The following is a 24,278-nucleotide window of genomic DNA, read 5'->3' on the forward strand; positions in this document are numbered from 1 at the left end:
AGCTTTGTGTGGTGGAAAAAGATTTTCTTTCCCCCCTCTACTAGTGAGCTTTAGGGATTGGAGAGAGGAGGGGGCAGTTTGCAAGTGTTTTAATTCTTCACCTCTTCTGATGCAAGACCCGGCTTCGAAAGAGCAAAGGCAGGCAGTTTATTTGCTGTTCTCCTTCACCTTTTGGAGGCAGTGACAGCACTTGAGCATACCACCTCAACCCTGTGCTGCCCTGTGCTGAGGATGTCCCGCCTGCCCTGTGTGCTGCCGTGCCACCCTCTGCTTGCGGGACTGGTGGGCCTGATGGCTCTGCTCTGAGCATGGGGATAGCTGCCCAGGCAAGGTGTGTGGCGGGGCAGCTCGTTTACCCACCACTGAGCCAGCAGACAGCTTTTCCACGTAAAGAAAGCATGAGGCGCATCAAGAGATGCTCCAGTATTGGCATCCTGCTGGGAGACTCTTGTCCTGAGGGCTGGCATCAGATCCAAGTTACAAGCGAGCAGGTTTTGGAGTTCAGGGCGATTAAACGATCTCTGCCGGCATTGCCACAAAATCCTTGACAGCGTTTTCTAGAGCCTTCTGTCACCGAAGAAGAAAAGCTGGGCCCTGGCAGTTGCCTGGTGCTTGCATCCATTTCAGCCAAACAGGCATTTTGGGCTGGATGCCCCTGTAGCACAATGAGAATAATGGAAATTACAGCTGATTTACTAAGCAGCGATGCCTCTGAGCCAAATGGTTTCCATCTGAATATGAAGCGAATTTGTCAGTGCGCTGGTGTTATGGATGCACGATCTCTTTGCCCCTTCTGTGCCTCTGTAGTCAAATGTTTCCTAGGAAGTCCAATATTAGATAAAAATCGGGAAGGAAGGGGTAGAAGTCACAACTTTAGAAAATAAGTTTCTCTAGACTTTACTTAGCATGTAATAGTAGCTCAAAGTGTTGGGAAATGGAAAAATTAGAAGAATGCAAACCTGCTTTGTGCAGACTAGCCCAGGTGTGTGCCCATGCCGTAGGCTTGCTTCAGCAGGGGTAATGTGGAGTCCACATGCCAGGAGTTGTAGGAGCTGTGTTGTTTCATCTCGAGATAAAATGTTTGCTCCTGTAGCCTTTTGAAAAACCTGCTTGAAATCTGAAAGCACTGTAGCTTCTTTTTGTGATTCCAGTGCCAAAACCTCTACAGCGAGGCCCCTGTGCCGTCAGTAGCACAGAGCCAGATAAAGCCCTTTTAAGGACTTAATTTTGCAGCCCAATATAAATCCATACCGTGGGCAGATTGGTGATAAAGATGCATGTTGGGAGAGTTCAGGGGCATTTGAGAGGACAGCGGGGGTGGGGGAGCAGATGCATCCTTGATGAGCCTCTGAGTCCTCTGAAATCTGTTAGTCCTTCCAGCCCCCAGATAGCCCGCGATTAGAAAGACACAGTGATGGCTCGGGTCCACCTGCTCTTGAGCTGTGATGTCAGTACAACTTCTTGTAGAGAAGTGGGTGCCCAGAAGTTAGGTGGCAAATCCCACTTGACGGGTGAGACATAATAACCCTGAGAAACAGGGGTTTTATGGCATAAGAGAGATGGTCCTAAAAGCAGTTCGTTTGATTAGGATGTCATTATGCAAAAAAAAATAAGAGCACTTTTTCTTTATGTGGAACGCTGACACTATTGCCAAAATCCAGCTTTCGGTTGCTGGTGCTGGTTGTATAACGAAGGCTGCTTTGTGTTTCTGAGGATTGTAACCTCTCAATTGAAAGCATCGTCAGGAAGAGGTTCTTCAATGTTGTTTGCTGTATGTGCAAACACTTTTTATTTTCTCTGAGCTCTCTGTTAAATTGTTCAGCTGTGTCACTGTCAGATATGCACACCTAGAGATAACAGGTTGATCTGACCATTGCTTACTCAGAGTGGTAAAGTGGGCCATACCTGCTGCTGTCTTTGCTTGCGTTTAGATCCGTGTCTAAAATTATTTTGGATAATAATGTCTTTTTTTTTTTCTAATTAGAATTTTCCATTACATTACTCTTTCCAGTGTACTGAAATACACTCTTCAAGGAGTCTGGTATTATTTCTACATGTACTTAACTGCTGAAGTGCCTGCCGCACTCTTCAGTTGCTAAGGAAATAGTTTCCTTTTCTCGATATACATTTTTCATGTCTCAGCTTATGCCTGTGGTATAAGATCATCCATCTTCTCACCTGAACATATTTAAGTGAGTTTTGGGACTAGTAATTCTTGCAGACTAGATGTCTTACAAAAGCATAAGAAAGAGCAGAAAGGAGAAGAGAGCTCTCACAGAAGCGGGAAGAGAATGATTTTTGGTTTTGTTTCCTTAATTCTGAACAATTCAACAAATTTGTACACTGTAGTCAAGTACAATCATTGTCATAACAGAAAAATTTTACAGCACCTATTGAAGCATCCACACTTAGGTTACGCCTTGCGTTGGGAACTGTTCCCAACTGGGTTTCAAGTGCAGGTTGCGTACCCCAAGTTGTACAAGGTAGGTGGCAAACCTTTATTTCCTCTCCCCGTGCACAACAACACAATGTGATGGTGACAAAGCAGAATGTCACAGCACCTGCCGATGGTCTACGGCAGCGTGAAACCCACTGAGCTTCCAGCAGCTTCTCCGACTCTCCATGTCTGCATTTCTTCCAGTTTTCAGGAAAGTGAGAGTACAGCATGCTGCTCACAGCCTTTATTTCTGATCAGGATGATGTGGGTTCTTCTACATTCCTACACTTAGGATAAGAACCCATTTGTGTGAAATACCAGACTAGAAAATGTGTAGCATAAAACATAGTATGACAGCCTCCTTGAAAATGCCTTTCTCTTGTTTTAAAAATAAGAAAATTATGCTACGTAAATATAAGCCATAAATGCACGTGGAGAACTAAAGAGCCTGTGGCGCAGTATAAGGGGGAGTTAAACTGGGATTACAAGGCTTCACTGCACTCCTCAGCCGAGATGTGGCTTTGGTGGTGTCTTCTCTTGGATACTGGTACAGCTCTGAAACTCAAAATAAGCCACATTTCAGTGACGCTTGGAGGTTAAGAGTTAACATGCCAGTGTTACCAGTGGAAGAGAGGCAGCTTGCTCAAGGGCAAGCGCTGCGTCATGTCTCTTTCTTTCCTCATCTCAGAACAGTGGATCAAGGAGAAAACTGTTTCACAGTGCTTCTTTGGAGGAAGCAAGGAGATGTCACCCCACGTATTTAAGTTTAGCCCAATGTGACATTAGAACATGGAAGAGGTAGAGATGGCAAAGCACGATAGTTAAACGATCAATATTTTATTGATCACTTAAAAGCGCATAACCACGTCGATGTACAGTCTGTGCTCTGCCTCACTGAACAGCTGAACTCTTCAAACCCGCCTCTCAAATGAAAATTAAATGTTTTGCATTGCCTCAGTAAAGTGGAAAAACAGAGGAAGAGGAGAAAGCTTAAATGAAAAGCTGACTGTAAGATGAAATGAAAGATTTTAGTTTGGGGAAATGAAGGGTTAGAGTTGCAAAGCAGGAGGAGGTGGCTATTAGATAAAACTGGGTTATTAGATAAAACTGGGATAACTTTCAGGCTCAGGAAGTTCATTTTCCCCACTGATTTGAGAAAATGAAGAGAATGGTGAAACTGCTGTCTAAGGGTGGTTCTGGGATTTGACGAAACAGAGCTCTCTCCAGTTGAGGTTTTCCATTTTGAACCAGCGGTGAGGGCGTTTGCTAGAGCAGGAGCCAGATCCTGGTGGGGGCCTGTGTCACCAGGCTGTAGCACCGTTTCTGTCACCTGCCTGAGGGGAGCTGGGGGACCTCAGTTCCAGTCCCTGCTTTTAACAGCAGGAGGACTTCCTTCAGCCCTTCCTGCTGGACTCATTTCACTCGTTTGGAAACATTTAGTGAAGAAGACAGAGGCTGGCTCTGGAGCCTTGAAGACAGGATGCCCTGTGGTGTGTCTGAAGTGAAACGGCAGGGGAGGCAGAGCAGCTCTCCCCAGAGTAACCGCAGCCGTTCTGGCCCGTGTCTTGCTTGCAGCAAGCGGACATCTCTTGTCACAGCCGCCTCCTCACAGTGCAAAGCTCTGGGGAGGGAGGGAAGGGGAGGGCGAGCTTCTCTCGTTGCACCTCTGTGCACCTCGGAGTTTGAGTTTCTGTGCTGGCTGGGCAGCCCTGCCACATCATGCGGTGACTGGAGCATGCTCCTGAACGGGGAGTTCAAATCCTTTTGGCAGAGGGGAAAAGGAAATTTGCTTTCCGCTGTCTGTGAATGCTCTCAGCTACTCAGGAAAGGGAGACACCACCATGACTGCATAGTCCAAGAGTCAGACGCAAGCACATCTTTTCTAAACAAAACCTTTTAACAAAAGTAGTTGCAAGTGCAGTCTGAATTTATGATGACTGAAATAAACCATTGTGAATACGTATCTGCCCATATCTGTGTGCAAGCAGGAGAGGTGTGATACAAATGAAGGCTGGGCTAAAGGCTGCTTTTAGGCTCACATTTGACGGTGCCGGGGAGTCTTGAGTTTGCAGTTCCTACTGCTCCTGGTAATAGCAGTCGGCATATTCAGATTTAACTTTGTAATGTTTGAATGACATACACATGGTTATAAATATTTTGAAAATCAGTGTATTGGTTTATGTCTCAGGAAACAATATGCTTCTGCCAAATTATCCTGGTTTTCCTCTACTAGGGCTTCAGCTTTCTTCAGGAGAAATTTGGGAATGTTTAAGTTAAGTGCATTTGAAATCACGACTCTTTTTGACAAATTGTATTCAGGATCTCTTATCTGGAACTTGTAAGGGTGAACCTTTACCAGTCATAACAGAAAGGGACATCTTGCACAAGTAACGTTTCAAACTGTTCATGAATTTTTCTGTGTCTGACATCAGTCATTGTGATATGTGCTGGGCCTCTGGTGTCTTCCCATGAAACAGGCCATTTACCTCGCTGAATAATGGCTTTTTGCTCTGCGTGTGTGTATAAACCAGAAGTCTAATACGACCCTAAGCATTGCTGTTATGTAAATAATAGTAATGGCATTGGTCATATTCAGAGGATTGAGGAATTGCTGTAAAACACTTGGAGATGTGTGAATGAAGTACACTGATAGGATAGAAAGCATCTACCTCTGTCAGTATTTGAATCTATATTTGCCATGGGACCTAAGTGTCTGCTTTTACAGAATAAAAATACCTCCAACAAAATCAAGAAGTACAGCTTTAAAGGATTTTCTGTGAAGTTATTTGGAGGGATCTGTCAATTCTTGGCTATTTTAATTAGTTGACCTGTTCACTTACCAGATGGGGGACAGCTATCAGTTTTGACACTCGACAAGGAAGACAGGGCCATCACTTATCACCAGCTGGAACCGGACCGCGGCAAACTGGCAGAGACCTACTCCCAGCAACTGCTAGCTAAGGGGAGCTCCTCGTAATCAGAAGATCTGAGACAACTCACTACAGTCAACTGTTTTCTTCCCTTCAAGATTTAAAGCTCCTGGCTGTTAGTTAGGGCTGAAGGGATTTGACAGCTGCTTTGGGAAACAGCGAGCAATGTACTTTTTATTGCTGATTCTCATTCAGTTATTAGCAGTTTATTTCCTTCTTGCGTGCCGTTATCCAAGCAGTGCTCTTGAACAGGGAAAGGAGAGACCAGTTGAGTGGCACTGGGCTTTTGGATGTGCACGGCTGTGCTGCCATCCTAGGTTACCTAGTTGGGTAGAAGATCTATTCTCTTTTTATGCAGAACTGCAGGTGAGTTTGTTTTCCTTCACTATTATAACTGAACTTTAAGCCTATTAACTCAGACAGAGACACATAAGGAAGAGTTCATCCTATCTTAGGCAATTTATGCAAGGAGCTTCAGCTGAGCTTAATGTAATTCTCAGTTTATAATTTCAAGAGCTGCACAAGCCTTGCACATCAGGGACACTGAGCATTGTGTTTGTGTGGATTGGTTTGTGAGTGGGCATTCAAAGGTAGCTGAGCGACTCATAAGCTCTTGGGACTGATGGTGCCTGATTGATTTGAGTACGTTTAGAAATACATTTGATACTCCCTTGGAAAGTAAAATACCTGTCAATCGCTATAAGCCTAATGACAGAAAGTAGATAAATGAAAGCTGGGGGAAAAAAAAATTGCGTGAAAGATAGACACTGGCTAAGAGGAAATTATCTTAATGCCAAGCTAGTGTCTGAAATGTAATCACTGAAAACAAACTATACAATTTAACTATTATCTCAACACATCATTGCTTTCCTCAGCTCTACAACCTCTGCATCCATTTCAGATCTCAAGTGAAATTGTCTCTAAATTAGAGGGGGGAGCGGGGGGGAAATCCCAAATCCTTGCCTCGGACAAATTGCCTGATTTCTTTCAGGAAACACTTGGGTAAATGGCAGGAAGCCACAGGGAGCTCTGACTCTTGAGAAGGCACGCCGTACAGATCATATGACGTTTTGTATAGTTGTAATTTAGGTGACAGAGAGGTACGTTCCTGCTGTGCCTTGGGCTCTCTTTAAAGCAATTTTTGAGGCAGCGTTGTCTGCCCAGGAATGACGGCAGTATGTTGATCTGGAGTAAAAGATGAGTCTACATGAGCTGTTTGTGTGGTGTGTCTGATACACAGATACAAAAGCACGCCATGTGCTAAAAATGCCAAAAAAAAGGCACAAAAAGAATCCTAAACAAATATGAAAATATTATTTCATAGGTGTTGCTGCTAGAAGCTGCTGACATTTGGCAGACAGGAAGGAGAAACATTTTTTTCTCCTCATTCAGTACAAACAAGAAGCTCCTACTGAGCATTTCGTGTTTGGATGGACATAGTAGTTCTCAAGTGGTATAACATGCCCCCACTCAGATCTGGCAGAACTTCCCCAAAGCCCTTGCCTACACGTTAGGTATTTGCTTGTAACAGCTATTTTTTCTCTCAGAAATAATGAACCTCTACTAGATCTTTAGCAATATATATTTCAGTGTTTTTACATATTATTATTTTATTCTTTTTATAAGTTAGTGAAGGAGGTTGCTAAACGAGCTGTACTGTGCTGTAATTGTGAACGTCTAACCAAACTATTTACCAGTGTCAATGGTTTTAATTTTGTGGTTGTCTAAGTTTATTAATGGTAATGTTTTAGAGCCTATTTTGGGGAAGAGACATCTCTTGATGCCTCAAAACTTGCTAGTGAGCCTGTTGTAGATCAGGCAGGTTTTCTCTATTATTTCCACTAATTGCTCTGGATATATAATTCTGTCTTATTTTCAGTAGTATTTTTGTAAAATCCTTTTCTCTCAACGCTAGCATAGCCTGTAAACATGAATTAGAATGAGGAGTTTGACATAAAGAAGTAGAGTCTTGAGTGGTGCAGAACTTCTAAATAAATAATAGTGACATGATTAAACACTAATATTCAAGTCAGTATTTTTAGAATTTGTAATTAGGCTACAAAATATGCTGTCACTGAGAAGAGCTTCAGTACTGTTGAAACCGATGGTGCTCATGACAGTAACAGCCCAGATGTTGTTCTGTATAGACTAAAAACCCTGTTACCTCTATTCATCTGGATAGTGTGGATGCTAATTAAATTATGAAGTCACGTTTCTTCCAAATACTTGTATATTAATGATCCAGTAGTGCACAGCAGTCTGATTTTTTGAAAGTAAGCAGGTACTGCTCTGTCTGAAGGGCTGGGTTGACTCCCCACGGGACAAAGACTTCTCGGAGATGGAAGAGGGCTGTGCCCATCCACACGTTGGTTCTTGGGCTGCGTGTGCCCAGGTATATGCCTGAGGTTTCCCGATACCAGCACTCCTGATAGCAGTACTCCTTTACAGCCCCACTGCCGGGACCTTCCAAATCTTAGTTTGCTTTGAGTTTTCAGATTATTGCTCAAAACATAATGTTTGGGAGTGCTCTGGAGGGATGTGACATCAACTGAAAAGAAACCTGTTACTCTTCAGAGGCAGAAATCAAATTTTGCTGTTGTAGCCCATAAATCTAGAGAGAACTTACTGACATCTGCGGCATTATTGCAGACTTGTGCTTTTTTGTGTGGCCCTAATTCCCATGCACAAATCATTTGCTGAAAGCCGGGGTCAAAGCCAAACAACATGGGACTACAAACTGGATAATTTGCATCAGCCTTTTAACAGGAATGTGGACTTTGAGGATTGTGCCTTGAAACTTGAACTGCATAATGGCATCTGCACTCTCACCTGTCACAAACGTGACCCCTGTCCTTATGCACCTTCTCGCACATCTACACCTCTACATCCCAGAGGTGCAGCTAAGACCAGCATTTAACCCAGGAATTCTCTAACTCCAGGTAATAGAAACTCATATCATGGAAGCGAAACTCATTGTAGATTTTGGTGGGAAGCTTGATGAGCCTGAAATGTTGATCTCATATTTTGTAAGAAGGCAAGACCAGAAATTCCATCCTTTCTGCCATCCCATGTAATTGCAAAAGACATAGTCTCCTTTCTCCACCATTTTCCCTGACACCTGTTAATTCACTGCTGTAGGGTATATACTGTAGACTATGTTGATCACATGCAGCTTTGGTTTCTTTAACATCAGTGTCAAAAGCATTTTTATTGCCAAGCCTTCTGTCTCTTTCCTTTTTTTTTTCTCTTGCTTTCTTTAAAAAAAAAAAAGAAAGAAAGAAAGATTGGATCCAATTTTCATTGGACCAATATCAGCCTGAAGATATTTTCATCAGTTCTTGGCAGATGCTAGATGGACTGCGTACTAATAAATGCCTTTTTGTGATTGTTTTCCCCACACCTAAGTCCATTTTCTGTGAGCACCGTATGAAGTAATTTTAAGCTTTTAATTGTTTATGATATCTGGCACTTCCAGACTCTGTGGATGTTTCTGTATCTGTGAAAGAGAATTATTAAGCACCAGAGAAAAATGCTGCCAAGCTACTTGCCGTTAATGCTGAGGAAGACCTGCCAAATCTTGCAGTATTTGTGCATGCTATAGAGGTGGAAAGAAGGGAAGCTTGCGGAGCTAATAATAGCAGCATCTTTGTGGCTAGGAGCCACATAATTGTAACTCCATGATGACAGTCTGATTCAAAATATGATGAAATCCATATTTCTATCTATTCCTGTGGGTCTTGGATCAGTTCTTACAAATCAAAGTTGAAAAGAAATTGGGATGTTTTTGCATAAGACCAAAAGATCCTTTCCACTTCAGATGCAGGATAAGGTTTTCAATATATTCATAATGTGTTCTAAATGAAGCATCCCCTGATCTTTAGGACTGTCTCATGCAGTGTCGGCACGGTGGTTGCATTTACAATCAGATAACAACAAGACCAGAATACAGTTGCTAATACAGAGTTACTTCTGCCTTGCCCTTCTGTCAGTTACCTTCCTGGGAGTGTGCAGAGTGTTAAAGAATGTGACATCAAGAAGAGTGTGGCCAGCAGGTCGAGGGAGGTCATCCTCCCCCTCTATAGGATAGAGCATAGGAAGTTCCACCTAAACACGAGGAGGAACATCTTTACTTTGAGGGTGGCAGAGCACTGGCACAGGCTGCCCAGAGAGGTGGGGGAGTCTCCGTCTCTGGAGACATTCAAAACCCGCCTGGATGCGTTCCTGTGCAACCTGCTCTAGGTGACCCTGCTCTGGCAGGGGGGTTGGACTAGATGATCTCCAGAGGTCCCTTCCAACCCTATGATTCTATGACTTGGTACAGTTCTGCAGGCAGCATTGTTCTAGTGCATTTTGTGGGCAACCAGCAGTTCAGAGATGGTGAAACCTCTCAGTGGGTTGTTCATTACAAGGGTAACTAGAGACAGTGGACTTCTTAATTCCCCATGTGCACCAGGTGGTCTTCCCTGTTGTACCAAAGCAACATGCCGTTTTCACTTGTTTCATTGGAACCCAGGCAAGCTCCAAAGCGATGTCAAGGCTACGTAGTACTACATGCTAATGGCTCGTTGGTCCTGCCTCTCCCTATATGCAAGTGAAGGGTGCAATGAGAGTAAACCTTTGTCTGAAATAGGTGAACAGCCCGCTCAGATACTTAAGGCTCAGGTCTTCAAGCCTTTATTTTCTTCTGATGTTTTTCCCTCTGGGACTTCTTCTATCACCTGCATTGGGAATGTTTCCTCAGTAGTGAGTGACACAGCAGTTCCAGATTTGGCCTATGTAATTATTTAGGATTGCCTAGGGATCCCTAAGGAGACAGTAAGAACAAAACTTTCCTATGTGGCAGTTACTACAAATGTGTTTGCAGCTTCCAACTCTTTTTAACTCCTGAGCAGGATGCCAGTTTTGCCTGTTTAGTAGCCCTCAATGGCTTTCTCTACCAAGTATTTGCCTGGTCTGTTGAATCCATGCAGACTTTTTGCATTCAGAACATCCTTTATTAATATCTTTCACATGTCTAATACATTCAGATGAAGAACCATGAACTTGTCTTTGGTTTGTTTGCGACTCCTCCTGCTGTCGTTTGATGCTGTAGTTTTCATATTGGGTAAGACACTGTAAAATCAATCCCTGCCTACCCCTGTTCATGCCATGTCTGATTTTATACACGCCTGTCATATTCTTCACGCCCCCGTCCCTGTCTTTGTGTAAAGGAAGTAGGCACTTAAATTACTGCGTCTATATTTGCATCTGGTCAGATGAGATAGCGCAGTTGTTGAGCATTTCAGCCTTTTATCTTGTTGCAAGGCAGTCTTCAGTTTTAATGGCCAACTTAGCATAGGTTCTCTGAAATGTCTTCAGGAAACAAAGTGAGTACACCTGTGCCCATTGCCTTCTTGTTACTGCTCAGGAAAAACAATGCGGAGAAGAAACATCAGCTCAGTGCAAGTAGTGAGATGGGAATAGTAGTGGGCCACCAGAGGGAAACACCTGGAAGACTCCTTGTAGGATTAGTTGTTTTACTTGACTTCTTAAAAGGAAACTTGCATTGAACTAAATCAACTACACATTCTAGCTCTGGGCAAGAGTGATAATTTAAGCAGTGAGCACCCCCTATTAAAGATGCTGGAAGGAAGGAAATAATTCAAACATCTCCAAAGAGTTAAAATTGGAAAGCTTAGAGTTAAATTGAAAATTCTAAAGGTGTGAACTTTTCCTGTTTCGTATCAGTAAAACTATTGTCTAAATGTTTCACAGTAGTAACTAACTAGATGTAATATTTCTGCAGAGATTTTTAGACATAAGACTCTAGAACCAGTTTCTAAATGTGAATTTTTAAGTGTCTGAGGGAGCAAGGAACAGAAATGTCACTGATGTCAGGCAAACTCAGTCTTGAAGCAAAAATTGCAGGAATCCTTTATCGAGATGTGATGATGGATTCTTTATTGCCGTCAAACTGGATATTTTTCTAAAAGATGCAATCTAGTTGTAACAAGATTCCCTTCAGGGATTGCTCCTTCAGAGCAATTCTGTGGCCTGCCTGATGCTGGAGATCACATTGCAGTCTGTTCTTCTGGTCTGATCATAAAGAAATTAGGGAGGTCATATTCATGAAAAATGTCCATGTTGCGTTACTTAAATGATACTTGGTTTTCAGTGCTGAGCACAAAAAATCCAAGGAACAGTTGCTGGGCACTCCACATTTGACAACAAAATAACATACTTCAAGTATTCATTTATGTCCACCTAATTGTTTAATACTTTGGGGAGAAAACTTGACCGTAATCTCTAAAGCCATTGATTCTACAAGTACAGATTGAAAATCCTTTGACGATTAAAAAGAGGCAGAGTCTTTCCCCAAAACCTGCTAGAGACTGTGGCACCTTCACAACTAGTTAATACTGAGGAAAGGGAAATGTCCTGGTTGTAACCCTGTTGTTCTTCCTTGTACATGGCTCATGCACAGGCAGGAATGTGGCCACCAGGAGCGTGCTGTCATAGGTGAGTGGGACATGTGGGTGCAGGAGTGCACCAGCTCGTGTCAGCGCATTTCTCCACTTCTCTGAGTGCGTGGTCCAAAAATAAAATTGTTATTGAGTCATCATAACTGCATGTCTCAGTTAAATGTTTATATGATCACAATAATCTGTGCCTAACAGAGCTATTTTTCAAGATTTTGGCAAATCTAGGCTGATACCCCCACAACACTCACATTTCTGGCAGCTTGGGAGGCTTTCCTGTGGAGCTACAAGATTCAGCACCTTTTTAATAAAAATGGAATTATGAAACAAGATGAGATTGGATGTGTGAAGTATGCGCTTTTAGGCCTAGTGTTTAAATTTCTTGTCATTTCATCTCAGCTCAGGTTCTTTGTCCATATTTTGGGTGTCACATACTGTTAAAATGCTCCCACTAGATTTTTTTCTGTGTGCTTAGGTCTTAAAGCGGGCGATGTTATGGAGAACGCCATAGCTTGCAAAGTGGAGGTCCCCTGGGTTTACGTGGCGCATAACACACGGGCTAGGAGATTTTGAGGGTACAAAGCACTATCCCTTCCCAGACAAAAACGAATGCTTGTAGAGAGAGATAAAGAGGAACTGCTCTAAGAACTGTCTTAGGATCTTTGCCGTAATATTTTGAGTTTTAACTTTGATTAAGATTCATATTTGTAGCCCTATCAAACTCCACATGAAAATTGCTGTGTAGGTCTACACTTCTCTTCCTTACAACAAATGAAACCTATTTTCTTTTCTTTTGCACTCTTATTGCTTGTGGGAGCAGGTGTACATACATCAACATAACAACCACATTTTCTGAATACCTTGGATGCTGCTGAAGCTGTTTAACCACTTAAAAATTGCTTTTTCCTCAATGATTGTAAGGAAACAGTCCATTTAAAGCAGTTATTTCTATTTTTATTGATAAAGACTTGCATTTAATCTTAAAAAAGACAGGGAAAAAATCTAAAATGCAGCTATGTAAAGTCTTTTCAATTACTGCTGAGCTTCACATAGTTATAACACTTTTGCTTAATGCAAAAATACAGAGAGCTGTCTTGAGAAAATATGGCATTGGGGAGCTTGCAAAAAAGGAGTCCAGTGACGGCTTTGCCTGGGCTTCCCAAAGACAGGTTGCTCTCTGACAGGTGTTTATCCCGTGTCTTGGGAGTTAGTTAACAGAAGCCAACCCAGGAGTTGGAGGCTGTGTCCCCTGGCAAATATGCGTAGGTGCGATTTGCAGCGCATGAGTGCAGCTTGTCACATAAATGTATACGTGTAAAAGATGTCACGCAGGATAGGAGACCTGAGGATTGCGTTTCTGCATTCACGCAGGTGACGCCTGCTGCAGTGTACTTGCCTTGTAGCTGGTGTAAGGCCTCGCGTGGAAAACGGAAATTAGGGGTCTCATTAGCGTGGTAGCGGTTACCCATGGCAAAGGCAGTATTTATGTAATTGCTCCCTACACATATGCTCCTGTGTATGTCGCAGTCTGATCTCCTGAAGGTAAAGGAGTGAAGGTATGTTCAGGGCCCTGAGGCCAGCCACCACACAGCGAGAAAGCTGATGGCAGCTCCTCTACAGCTGAATACGTTTAGCATCAACAGGTGCAATGGAAGGCGGTGGGGAGATAACCGCTACCAATAACTTGTCTCTCGGTGTTCACCTTTTTGCAATTGCTGGTGAATTTGCTTCTCGTGTACTCCAGCATGGAGACCACGCTACCAGCTGCATGAGATGCAATGGCTAGTACAAGTCTCGGTTGGGCTAGGCTGTTAATCAGTTATTGCTTGAGACTTGCTCCACTGCCCTCTCATCCGTATGGTGCTGTAGCAGGGGCAGCTTCTGTCAAATAACTTACCCGTTTATGTTACAAAAGCTAGTCATTAAATAGTGAGAGGTACTCCAGTGCCTACCAGACAAGCTGCTCTGCGGGCTGCGTGGAGCAGGCGTTGGACTAGGCAGGGACTCTACGAAGCATCCGGGCCTCCAGCTCTTTCAAACACCCAGGTGCCTTCCGTGGTGACCCCTGTGAGGGTGACCACTGCACCACCCAGTCACATTCCCCTTCTGAGCATTTAAGGAAAACACGCAGTCCAGAACCACAGGTCAGATGGAGACTGCTCACGTACATGCTCAAGTGCAAAGTGACATGAGCCCCGTTAACTGCGTGACCGTCTGGCACAGCGCCATGCAGGACGTGGATGTCTGCAGCAGCGCCAAACACACAAGCTCCAGGAGAGGAGGGGGCTCAGAGACACAGAATTTTGCAGCAACAAGTTGACCTGGCTTATAGTTGCCTTGGCTTGCTGGGGCTTTGTGCCACCAGAGGCAGCCTCAGCCAGCTGCTGGAGTGACCCCTGAGACCCTGCCTGGCATCGCTAGCTCCAGCAGGGCAGCTGCCCCAATGCTGGTCCAAGACTCTTCCTTCAATTAGAGCAGAGGGCTGCCAGTGTGGGGGAAGCCATTAGCCTGGAGCACCTTATTGATTCTCCCTTCCCAGTAAGTGCTATTCTTTCGCTTCTAAGGATTACGCCGCTTTGTCCACTTTCTACTGAGCTCACTGCAGACTGAGCTTCCTGGGGAAAAAAATACTGTCAAGTACGGTGTTTTCTTATTTCTCATATTTCATAGAAAAAAATCATAGAACCATAGAGTTGGAAGGGTCCTCTGGAGATCATCTAGTCCAACCCCCCTGCCAGAGCAGGGTCACCTAGAGCAGGTTGCACAGGAACGCGTCCAGGCGGGTTTTGAATGTCTCCAGAGACGGAGACTCCCCCACCCCTCTAGGCAGCCTGTTCCAGTGCTCTGCCACCCTTAAAGTAAAGATGTTCCTCCTCGTGTTTAGGTGGAACTTCCTATGCTCAAGTTTGTGCCCATTACCTCTTGTCCTGTCCCCGGGCACCACTGAAAAGAGCCTGGCCCCATCCTCCTGACACCCACCCTTTAAGTATTTTTAAGTGTTGATAAGATCCCCCCTCAGTCGTCTTTTATCCAGACTGGAGAGACCCAAATCCCGCAGCCTTCCTTCATAAGAGAGGTGTTCCAGTCCCCTAATCATCTTGGTAGCCCTTTGCTGCACCCTCTCCAGCAGTTCCCTGTCCCTCTTGAAGCGGGGAGCCCAGAACTGGACACTGTGCTCCAGATGTGGCCTCACCAGGGCAGAGTAGAGGGGGAGGATGACCTCCCTCGACCTGCTGGCCACACTCTTCTTGATGCACCCCAGGATGCCACTGGCCTTCTTGGCCACGAGGACACATTGCTGCCTCATGGTCATCCTGTTGTCCACCGGGACTCCCAGGTCTCTTTCCACTGAGCTGCTCTCCAGCAGGTCAGCCTCTAACCTGTACTGGTGCATGGGGTTATTCCTCCCCAGGTGCAGCACCCTACACTTGCCCTTGTTGAATTTCATAAGGTTCCTCTTTGCCCAACTCTCCAGCCTGTCCAGGTCTCGCTGGATGGCGGCACAGCCCTCTGGTGTGTCAGCCACCCCCCCAGCTTTGTGTCATCAGCAAACTTGCTGAGGGTGCGCTCTATCCCCTCATCCAGGTCATTGATGAATATATTTAGGTTTCTAATTGCAGCTTGGAAATAAAATATCCTTTCTGTTAATTTTATTCTTTTGTATTTGGGAAAGGCTGCCAAGTCTGACAACTTTTTCTTTCCAAGACGCGGTGTTAAGATGTTTTTTCCCCTGCTTCACAATGACAAAACTGTCAAGAAGCATTGGAGTCAGGAGAAACATGCATTTTGTGTCTGCCAGTGAAGCAGTGCTTATTATGTTTAGTTTAATTTAAATCTGCCTGCAACAGAGGGATGGATTTATTTACACATTTCCTAATAATGATTCGAATCTGAAAGTTATTTCTGTATTGGAGTGTAAGGTCTTGGAGTGGATTTTCCCAAAAGCAGATAAAGAGATTAGGTATCAATGTTCAGTAGAAGCTGGGGGCTACAGCTTTTATACTCCGTATTGAAAACTTCAGCTTAGGGGACCTCACATTTTCAAACCAGGCTACTTACTGGTTCTCCTTTAATACCTGACTGGAGTTTGTTGCTTGGAAAATGCCATCACCAATATGAAATGCATGGAGTTTTTGAAGAGGATGTGTTGCCATCAAGTCCAGGGGAGAAACATTGCCTTGCTGTGCTTTGGGGTTGTGTGGGGGCACTGCGAGGCTCTCATCAGTACCGTGAGACCCTTGGGCTGCTCTCAGAGTTCCCTTAGCTTACAGGCTCACGAATTAACTAGGAGAATAGGCTGAAAATTAATGTTTCTTTGTGTAAAAGTGCCCGCTTTTCCATACGAATAAAGATATAAATCAAGACATGAAGCTCTTCAAGCTGCTGTAGTAATCAAGCCAGGAACAGCCTCCCCATGCCTCACAGAGCCCATTCCCCACTGTCCTTGTACCCTTCACCGTGGGACCACCTTGAGCTTTGCCTTGTCCCTGATCTGCAAGTTGCTTCTAGAAGAGGGTGTGGGGGGGAAGGGAGGGCAAGAAGCACTTTGCAAACTCCTGTTGGAGCGTCCAGAGTGGTCTCTGCTGTACTGACCGCGTTAGTGGCCAAGGTGCACTAAAATAATATCCCCTCTTTTGCGTGGCATGTAGTGACTGAGCTCTGGGGTGAGACTGACGTAAGACACGGGAATGGCTATTCGTAATATTAGAAACTTGGTACTAAACCACAGAGTCAGGAAAACAAATATAAGAAGTTGCTTTTAACACAAAGTAGAACAAGTAACTTTCTGGGATCATTATATTTACAATTGCGCTGCCTTGCTGACCTCTCGGAACTGGAGAAATCTTTTCCTTCTTTTTTCTTTCTTTCTGGTGTTATAAGACAGATGGTGTGTGCTCTTCAATAATGAAATAAGCCATGTTCCACACAAGAAAAGACACTTGAAAATGTTGCTATAAATGTGCAGAGGTTGTACATTTGACAGTTAAAATAGATTCTTTCAAATAATTCTTTCTCTACAACTTTTCCCCCTTAAAAAATGTGCAGCTAATCACAGAGTGAAATCTCTTTTCCCCTGTAGATTGTGTTCCGGAAAATCAGCGATGTCAAACGTGAAGAAGAGGAGAGAATGAAAAGGAAGAACGAAGCACCTCTGATCTTACCCCCGGACCACCCAGTCCGCCGGCTGTTCCAGAGGTTCAGGCAGCAGAAGGAAGCGCGGCTCGCAGCAGAGAGGGGCAGAGATCCGGATGACCTGGACGTGGAGAAGGGCAACGTTTTAGGGGAGCACTCCTCCGCCCGCTCGGTGGTGAAAGCCAGCGTTGTGACTGTACGGGAGAGTCCAGCGACCCCTGTGTCCTACCAGTCAGCTTCAACGTCTGGGGCCTCTGACCAGGCGAAGCTGCAGGCCCCGACATCAGACTACACGGGATGTAAAGTGTCGGGGGACTACCCCCGACGAAAAGGCTGGGCCAAATTCAAAGACGCCTGCGGGAAAGGTGAAGACTGGAACAAGGTCTCTAAAGCAGAGTCCATGGAGACTTTACCAGAGAGAACTAAAGCTTCGGGAGAAGCTACCCTGAAGAAGACGGACTCTTGTGACAGTGGCATTACAAAAAGTGACTTGCGCTTGGATAACGTTGGGGAGACAAGAAGCCCGCAGGACCGCAGCCCGGTCCTCACCGAGGTCAAGCATTCCTTTTATCCCATCCCAGAACAGACACTTCAGGCCACCATGCTAGAAGTGAAACACGAGTTGAAAGAGGACATCAAGGCTTTAAACACAAAAATGACCAATATAGAAAAACAGCTCGCGGAGATACTTAGGATATTAACCTCAAGAAGAAGCTCCCAGTCGCCACAGGAATTGTTTGAAATATCAAGGCCCCAGTCTCCAGAATCAGAAAAAGACATGTTTGGAGCTAGCTGAGGTGTTTCTTTTTAAAAACAAACAAACCAACCAACAAACAAACAGCCCCCCTAACATTTTAAATTTAATCTTTCTTGAAAACGAGTGAGGGACCAGTTCACTAAGCATGTTCCCTGTGTCTAAAAAGGTACGGTAACAGGAATTGCAACCTCATGTCAAGATGGCAGCTGACTCTGAAGCCTTTTTGACAGCAAGGGTACAGTTTCTAAAGTTTTTCTTTTCTCCATTGGTGCCCATTCCCCCTCGCTCCCCCTCTCTCCCTCGGGATGTTGGAATAAGAGTTCTGACAGCAGCAGCCACCCCCATGAGCCCCAGGTGACCTCTGAGGTTTTTGGAGCATGCCTTACGTCGTTAGCTCGGGTTTTGCCTACATGAATAAGCTCTTGCCAGGGTGCTTATGTTTTCAGCGTTTGGTGGGTTGTTTTGGGTTTTTTTGCTGCTGCTGTCACTGTCTCAGTCACCTGTACAACATGTTAAACGTCACAGTATATTTTCATATATCTGTAATAATGCGAAGAGAAGTAGGAGACGTGGATTTCATTTTACTCAGTAGTGAAGTTATTTTTGGGTAGTTAAGGAACGGCTATAAAGATGAAAAAAATGGTACTTTTTAATTGCAAACTGACATATTGCTAAAGCAATTACATTTAACAACATCCTCACCAATAGCCACAGTATTTCAGGTCTGTTAACAAATGAGATCTTCCACATTCTCACTCACTGAGTCAAGGACACTGATTTTCAAAAACAATGTGTGTCTCAGATGTCTTTGAATGTTGTTACCTTCGCTTTTAACTCCAGCCACTGGAGGACAGAAGGTTGGGTGGGCAGTGTACTTGAGCACAGCCCACAGCAAGTACTGTGAACATCACTAACCAGGCCCTGCAGATTTGCTTCCCCATGAAAATATACTGTGGCGTTTATGTCTTGGTTTTGCTATGAATCTGGTCTTTTAATTCTTGTTAAATTATTATTCAGAAGTTTCTGTTTTGATAATGTTAATCGTAGCCAAAGGCTTTCACGAAACTTCTAAAGATTTTAGATTGTGGCATTTTTCTCTACATCCAGATGTATCATTCCTGATCTAATCTAGCTACTAAGCAAATGGATAGTAGAGGTAGAAATACAGTGCTTACTGTATACAAGTGCTATTGTAGCAAGGAAACAAAAAGATCTGCTTCTTAAAGAAGGAGATGTTTCCAAAACTTATATTTTCATAACTTTTTTTGGAGGAAGATTGAAGCACTTTACCAAAACTACTGTTGATTATTCATTAGGTAGGGTAGCATAGCTGGTATCATGGCTTGGGTTATCACCCTGGGATATAGGTGTATATTCACAGTATATTCTCTCCACCAATCCGGTATGTTCACTATTTAACAGTAGGTTAGAGCTCAGAAGCATTGTGAAACACTTTTTTGGGTTTTCATTTTTAATAGCAATAGGCCTTAACACAGCGTGGAAGTAGTTAAGTCTCATTCTTTTTCCATGGTACTAAGTCATTTACAAAACCCCACGATTTTGGGGGGAAGATTTTTGTTCACGTTAAGTAAGGAAGAGGCAAGCAAAACGACCCGTTTGAAAGGATTTCTGGTGGCCTGATGCTTGCACGGTGCATTGCAGAACTGTGTCAGACGTCCCTGGGGAAGTGTGAGGTCCACTGATGAACCGGCACAGTGGTGAGGCCGCGCTGCGCAAAGCTACTAGCTCAGGTCTTGAAGTCACTGTATTCATATCTGTTCCTGCAGTAACTGCCCTGCTCCCACAGATGCTGGTTATTCCAAGTGCAGCACCGCAGTTTCCAGGTCCAGAAGCAGCTGGTTTAGGATTGGCTTCCAAGGGTCTTACACTTTGGTTTGGTATGGAGGTGCCCACAGATTGTGAATCCTTACCCAAGGACTGAAATATCCCCGAGAAACAGCTATCGGGACCAAATCTGTAGGTTACCTTTTCCCTTCACCCAAGAAAAGGCAGTAGGGAGGTGACCTTGCCGAGGTGCCATTTTCTTAATTTATTTCTGGTTCCATGTTTAGGTTTTTCCAGTGGTAACTGGTGCCTTTTACGGTTATGTGCTGCAGACAGGCAGTACTGAGGAAGGCTCTCTTTGACCAAAGTCACCCTGTGTATTTGGTGCATTAATCACTGTAAGTGGCAACAGTTACCTGTAATAGCTACGGCATGATTGCCCTGCCCTAAGAAATCCATACATCAATGGTTTCAGCGAGAAACGATTAAATGATTTTTCTTTCTAGTCTCCTCAGTCAGTAAATTCATTGGATAGTGAAATTATGGCTAAGTAAATCACAGGTGTACAAGGATTTATAATTCATGCCCAAAAGTTGCAGCAAGGTTTTAGAGACTGGAGTCGGAGACAGTTTCCTAATCCAGGCAAATTGCTCATCAGCGTTATGTTCTTTTTGAAAGGCGGAAGGTCTTGCTGAACTTAGCAAGCACTTTGCGAAAGTGTCACTCGTCATACCTGCAGGTGGAAACGTGGAAATTAGCTTATGCCAGGTGGGTGAGAGAGGAAATGTTTGTAACCTCCAAAGAATGTGCCTGATATCTCCAGCACTGCAGTGCAGAGGTAGAATTGAACGTGCAATTGCAGGTTACCTGGCACTTTGTTGCTGATACTGAGTTGTTGTTGCTCAGTGGTATTTTTATGTGCCCTCAGGGATGTGTTAAAGGTTATTCTGATCTTGCTGATTGCCCGGGTCTGCAGTTGTGGCAGGGTCAGCCCTAGAAGCCCCATAATTAGCCACACCTGTGAATAAAGGAACCCAAGTGCCCATTTGCTGGGGACACTTCTGGTGCTGCCTGAAGTCCAGTAGGATGCTGTCCTCCTCCACAGCCTGAGTGACAATGGTTGGGTGCAGCACGGGGGCCGTTTTTAAGGCTTTTATGAGGCTCTTATAAAGGGCTATAAAGCCATTTATAATCCATTTGTAAGGCCTTCAAAGACTCTAATATATTTTGCAATTACGCCTAAAATTTAATGTCTTTGAAGATTATGGCCAAATTTGATTTTGTTATGGTCATTGAACTCCAGAGGAACTCCGCTCCTTCTGACGACACCTTCAGGGTGTCTGCTCCAGGTCAGCACTGAGAGCGGTCAATGTCATTCAGATTTGCACAGCTGTAATTGAGATCAGACCCATTTTGTTATGATTTTATGAACTGGCAGGCACTGAAACTAGTTGTAGGAGACTGCATCATCCCTCAGTAACGCGTATATGTTGTAAAAGAATAATAATAAAAAAAAAATACTATCTAGGATGAGCTTTGGTCTTTGGATTCCCTGGGCTTCCGAGCGGTTAAAACGAGCAAAACCTTGCTCGCTCTGGGACATCGCTCCTCTGAACCTCAGACTAATTTGGAGCTGTGCTGTAGTGCCTAGGTTCTGCAGATGCAGCCCGTCTCCTCTAGAGAGTGGTTGAAAGCACCTGTGTTACAAATCTGTCTTTCTCCGTCGAGCCTTACACTTAGATGCCTACGGCGGGAAGGGGGGCGTACCCACCGTAATTACTTGTTCTTTCATTTTATTTGTCAGCTTTTCCTTTTCCTTGTGTTTCTCTTTACACGTTGGTTAAGCCATTTCACTTAAATTATTTTCCAGCTTAGAAATGAATGATCTCTGAACATGAGACTCTGCCCCTTAACAAGCAAATGCTTGTACATGCTATAAGAGAAAAGAAAAAACAAAAAGCCTCTGTTTTAACTGTGTTCTGGCATAGTGCTTCTGCCATTTAATAACCAGCTAAATAACCTGCATTCATCTACAAGAGATGGTGTGTTCCATTTTTACTATATGATGGAATTAGATTTCAGTCAAAAGAAGGTAGTTGAGAGAAAGAGCCTGGGTTATGATTTGGTAAAATGGGACCATCTAAAAGCTCATGCTTAAACTGTTAGAAAGAATACCGATACGCAGCACAGGATTAAAAAAGCGAAACCCAACTTTCACCCCTGCCGCCTTCAGATACATTTACTTCTGTCTGGTATTACATGTATACTTTTAAAAACACCGTTCTTGCTTTAAATCTCTTTCACAGTGCTGCCCTGAATCCCAGCGAACACCCTGTTTAGCAGCTTCGAAGGTGATGTTCTGCTTCTACAGTACTTCACTTTATTGAACCGAACAAGATATTTACTGTGAATATCTGGTGATATATTTTCAATCACTTTTAACCAGTCTGTGAAAGAATTTAATACATGATTTGTCTTTACTATATAAACAACAATGTGTATTACACTTGTGCAGATGCGTGTACATACACACATATATATGATATCTATGTGTAGATAAGTCTATGGATTGCGTTTCTGTTCAGTAAAAGCACATCCCTCATTTAATGATTCCAGTTCAAGAAGGGAGCTTAAATCTTCCCAGCAGACATCCACCCAGTGTCCTACTGAGTATCTTGTTTGTTAACTGTTGAACTTTTAAGGCCATGACTTTTGGTTTCTCTGGTTGGCCTCTATTTTATACTGTTAAGTCTGGTGAATATTGTGACTGAGAGAAGATCTGGCAGGGAACAGAAATACACGTGAAATTGGAATCATGCTGTATCATAGTGGGTGGGAATAAGGCTTGTAAGCCACTATTTGTTGCTCACAGTAACTCTGAAGCTAAGCTGCCCTGGTAGCGGTTTCTCCTGCGAGAGAGATGGGGGAATAAATTGATTTCTTTTTCCTGGCACCGGGGGCTGTCTCAAAGGTGCTGAGCCTATCCTTCTGCTCGTGGGCAGCGTAATACGGGGTTGCTGCACCTCTGCTTTCTTGTCCTGGTGTTAGGTGGTGAAAAGCATCTTCTACCGAATTCTTCATTTCCATGTCGTCTCCTGTGGGTGTATTGGCAATAACAAAGTCTGTGTTTCGGCTGCACTTCTGATTCATTAAGACAAACCTTTTAGAGCGAGTCCTGTGCAGGGGAAGCTCCAGAAATTTGAGGTGAGGCACAGTAGGTTACTGTATCCTCCAATCCGACATAGTTTTGACCACATTGTTGTGGCGAGCATTTGATTCAATTAAATAAAAATAAAGCTTTTTTGCAATAAGATACATCCAACATTTAGCCTTAAGACCCTTTCGTAAGTGATATAATTCAAACTGTGATTCCATTCTCCTTCCTTCTTAATGTTCTGTAGTATTTACAGTGTTGCCTAAAGATGAAGCACTTTTTGATTAGCTTTCTAAATCTAATGGAAATCACTTGCTGGTAATCACATCTCTTTCTCCACTTATTGCCTTCTTATTAGAATAATGAATTACTCCAATAGCCGTCTCCCCTCACAAAACAAAGAGACATAACTATTGTCTAAACACTTTTGTGTATCAGGGAGCCAGCCCGTCATATTGCAGAAGTGTTTGTTTCAAAGATTTTTTTTTACAGTTCAACAAAGCTAATGTGAATTTACCTGCGAGTGTAATTTGTTTCAAGCTGATCGTTGAGTGTTGTGTAAACATATTTGATGTGTAATCCCGGAACATCTCCGTAACTGGATCTAAATGCCTAATGTTAACAAAACAGTTTGGGGTTTTCACTAACTGTTCGGAAAGGCTCATGGGTTTTTTTCTTCTTCCCACTGAATCTGTGACCACTAACATAGAAAAAGAATCATTTTAGCTGTAGATGAAAGAAGTTCAATAATCTTGTATCAGGATGAACTGCTCTATAAAGTTATACCAAGTTTTCTAATGAATGTGTTATATTATTGTACCTACACACAATCAATATTTGTACATCTGTTGGAGACCTGTCTGCGTTTCAATATTTAGCCACCACTGCATGGACATTTTATTGATATGCAGTTAATGCAGTTGCTTTGGCGCTTCTCAGTGTATTTCACTTGGTTTTATCCTTTCAGAAATCCACCAAATACTCTTGGTTCTTTTTCTTTGCATTTGTCACTTTGTTCAATGAAGCATGACCAGAAAAAGAGAACGAGCAGATACTATTTTTGTGGTCAGCAAAGCAGCTGCCAGTAGATAGACAGTGAGTGTATGTATGTACGTATGTATACGCACTGTCTGGGAATGTTTCAGTTACAAATGCAGGCACCTACATTAATGATATCCCTATTCAACATTTTTAAACAAGCACAAATAATATTTGTAAAAAAAAAAAAGTTTAATTTTATTTATTATAGTAATAAACTATTTTATACATTATGGTTGCTTTGGTGTGCTTTTCCATGTGTTGAGTATGTGATTCTAAGAACAACAAGGGGGTTTTAAGTTACTCTGTAGAACTTCTGGCTAGCCATTTTGTTGCTGTTTGTATCTCGAGTGTTATCGGTAGAGAAGTTTGATATTACTGTCTTGGTCATAAACCATTCAGGTTGTTTCCTCAGATTTCCATATGCTGTGTATCAGTACAGTCAGGATTTACACGTCCAGCGTCACTGTAAACGGAACTCAGGTGTTCTGTAAAGTGAATATCCCGCACCCCAGGCAGCGTCCTGCACTGGGGACTCCAGTCTGGGCCAGGTGTGTGCTGAGCAGGAGCGGGGTCAGCAGAGGAC

At 43.5% G+C, this 24,278-nt stretch overlaps 1 protein-coding gene across 2 annotated transcripts in view; it reads left to right on the top strand.

The window, feature by feature from the left end:
* The window catches only part of KCNH1 (potassium voltage-gated channel subfamily H member 1), a 192,365-nt gene extending 168,514 nt beyond the window's left edge, over nt 1-23,851 (top strand). Inside the window, exons 11-12 of one of the 2 annotated variants that reach the window (XR_010070239.1) lie at nt 16,906-17,950; nt 21,807-23,851. Coding sequence is in view for 1 of the 2 variants with exons in the window: in XM_063328529.1 (XP_063184599.1) it covers nt 16,906-17,754 (849 nt within the window). In the remaining variant the exon portion in view is untranslated. Of the gene's footprint in view, nt 1-16,905 lie in introns of both variants that reach the window. The other variant, XM_063328529.1, reaches the window with a different exon arrangement.
* The last annotated feature ends 427 nt before the right edge of the window (nt 23,852-24,278 follow it).

The sequence above is a fragment of the Chroicocephalus ridibundus genome, chromosome 3, assembly GCF_963924245.1.
Source record: "Chroicocephalus ridibundus chromosome 3, bChrRid1.1, whole genome shotgun sequence".
Lineage (NCBI taxonomy): Eukaryota > Metazoa > Chordata > Aves > Charadriiformes > Laridae > Chroicocephalus > Chroicocephalus ridibundus.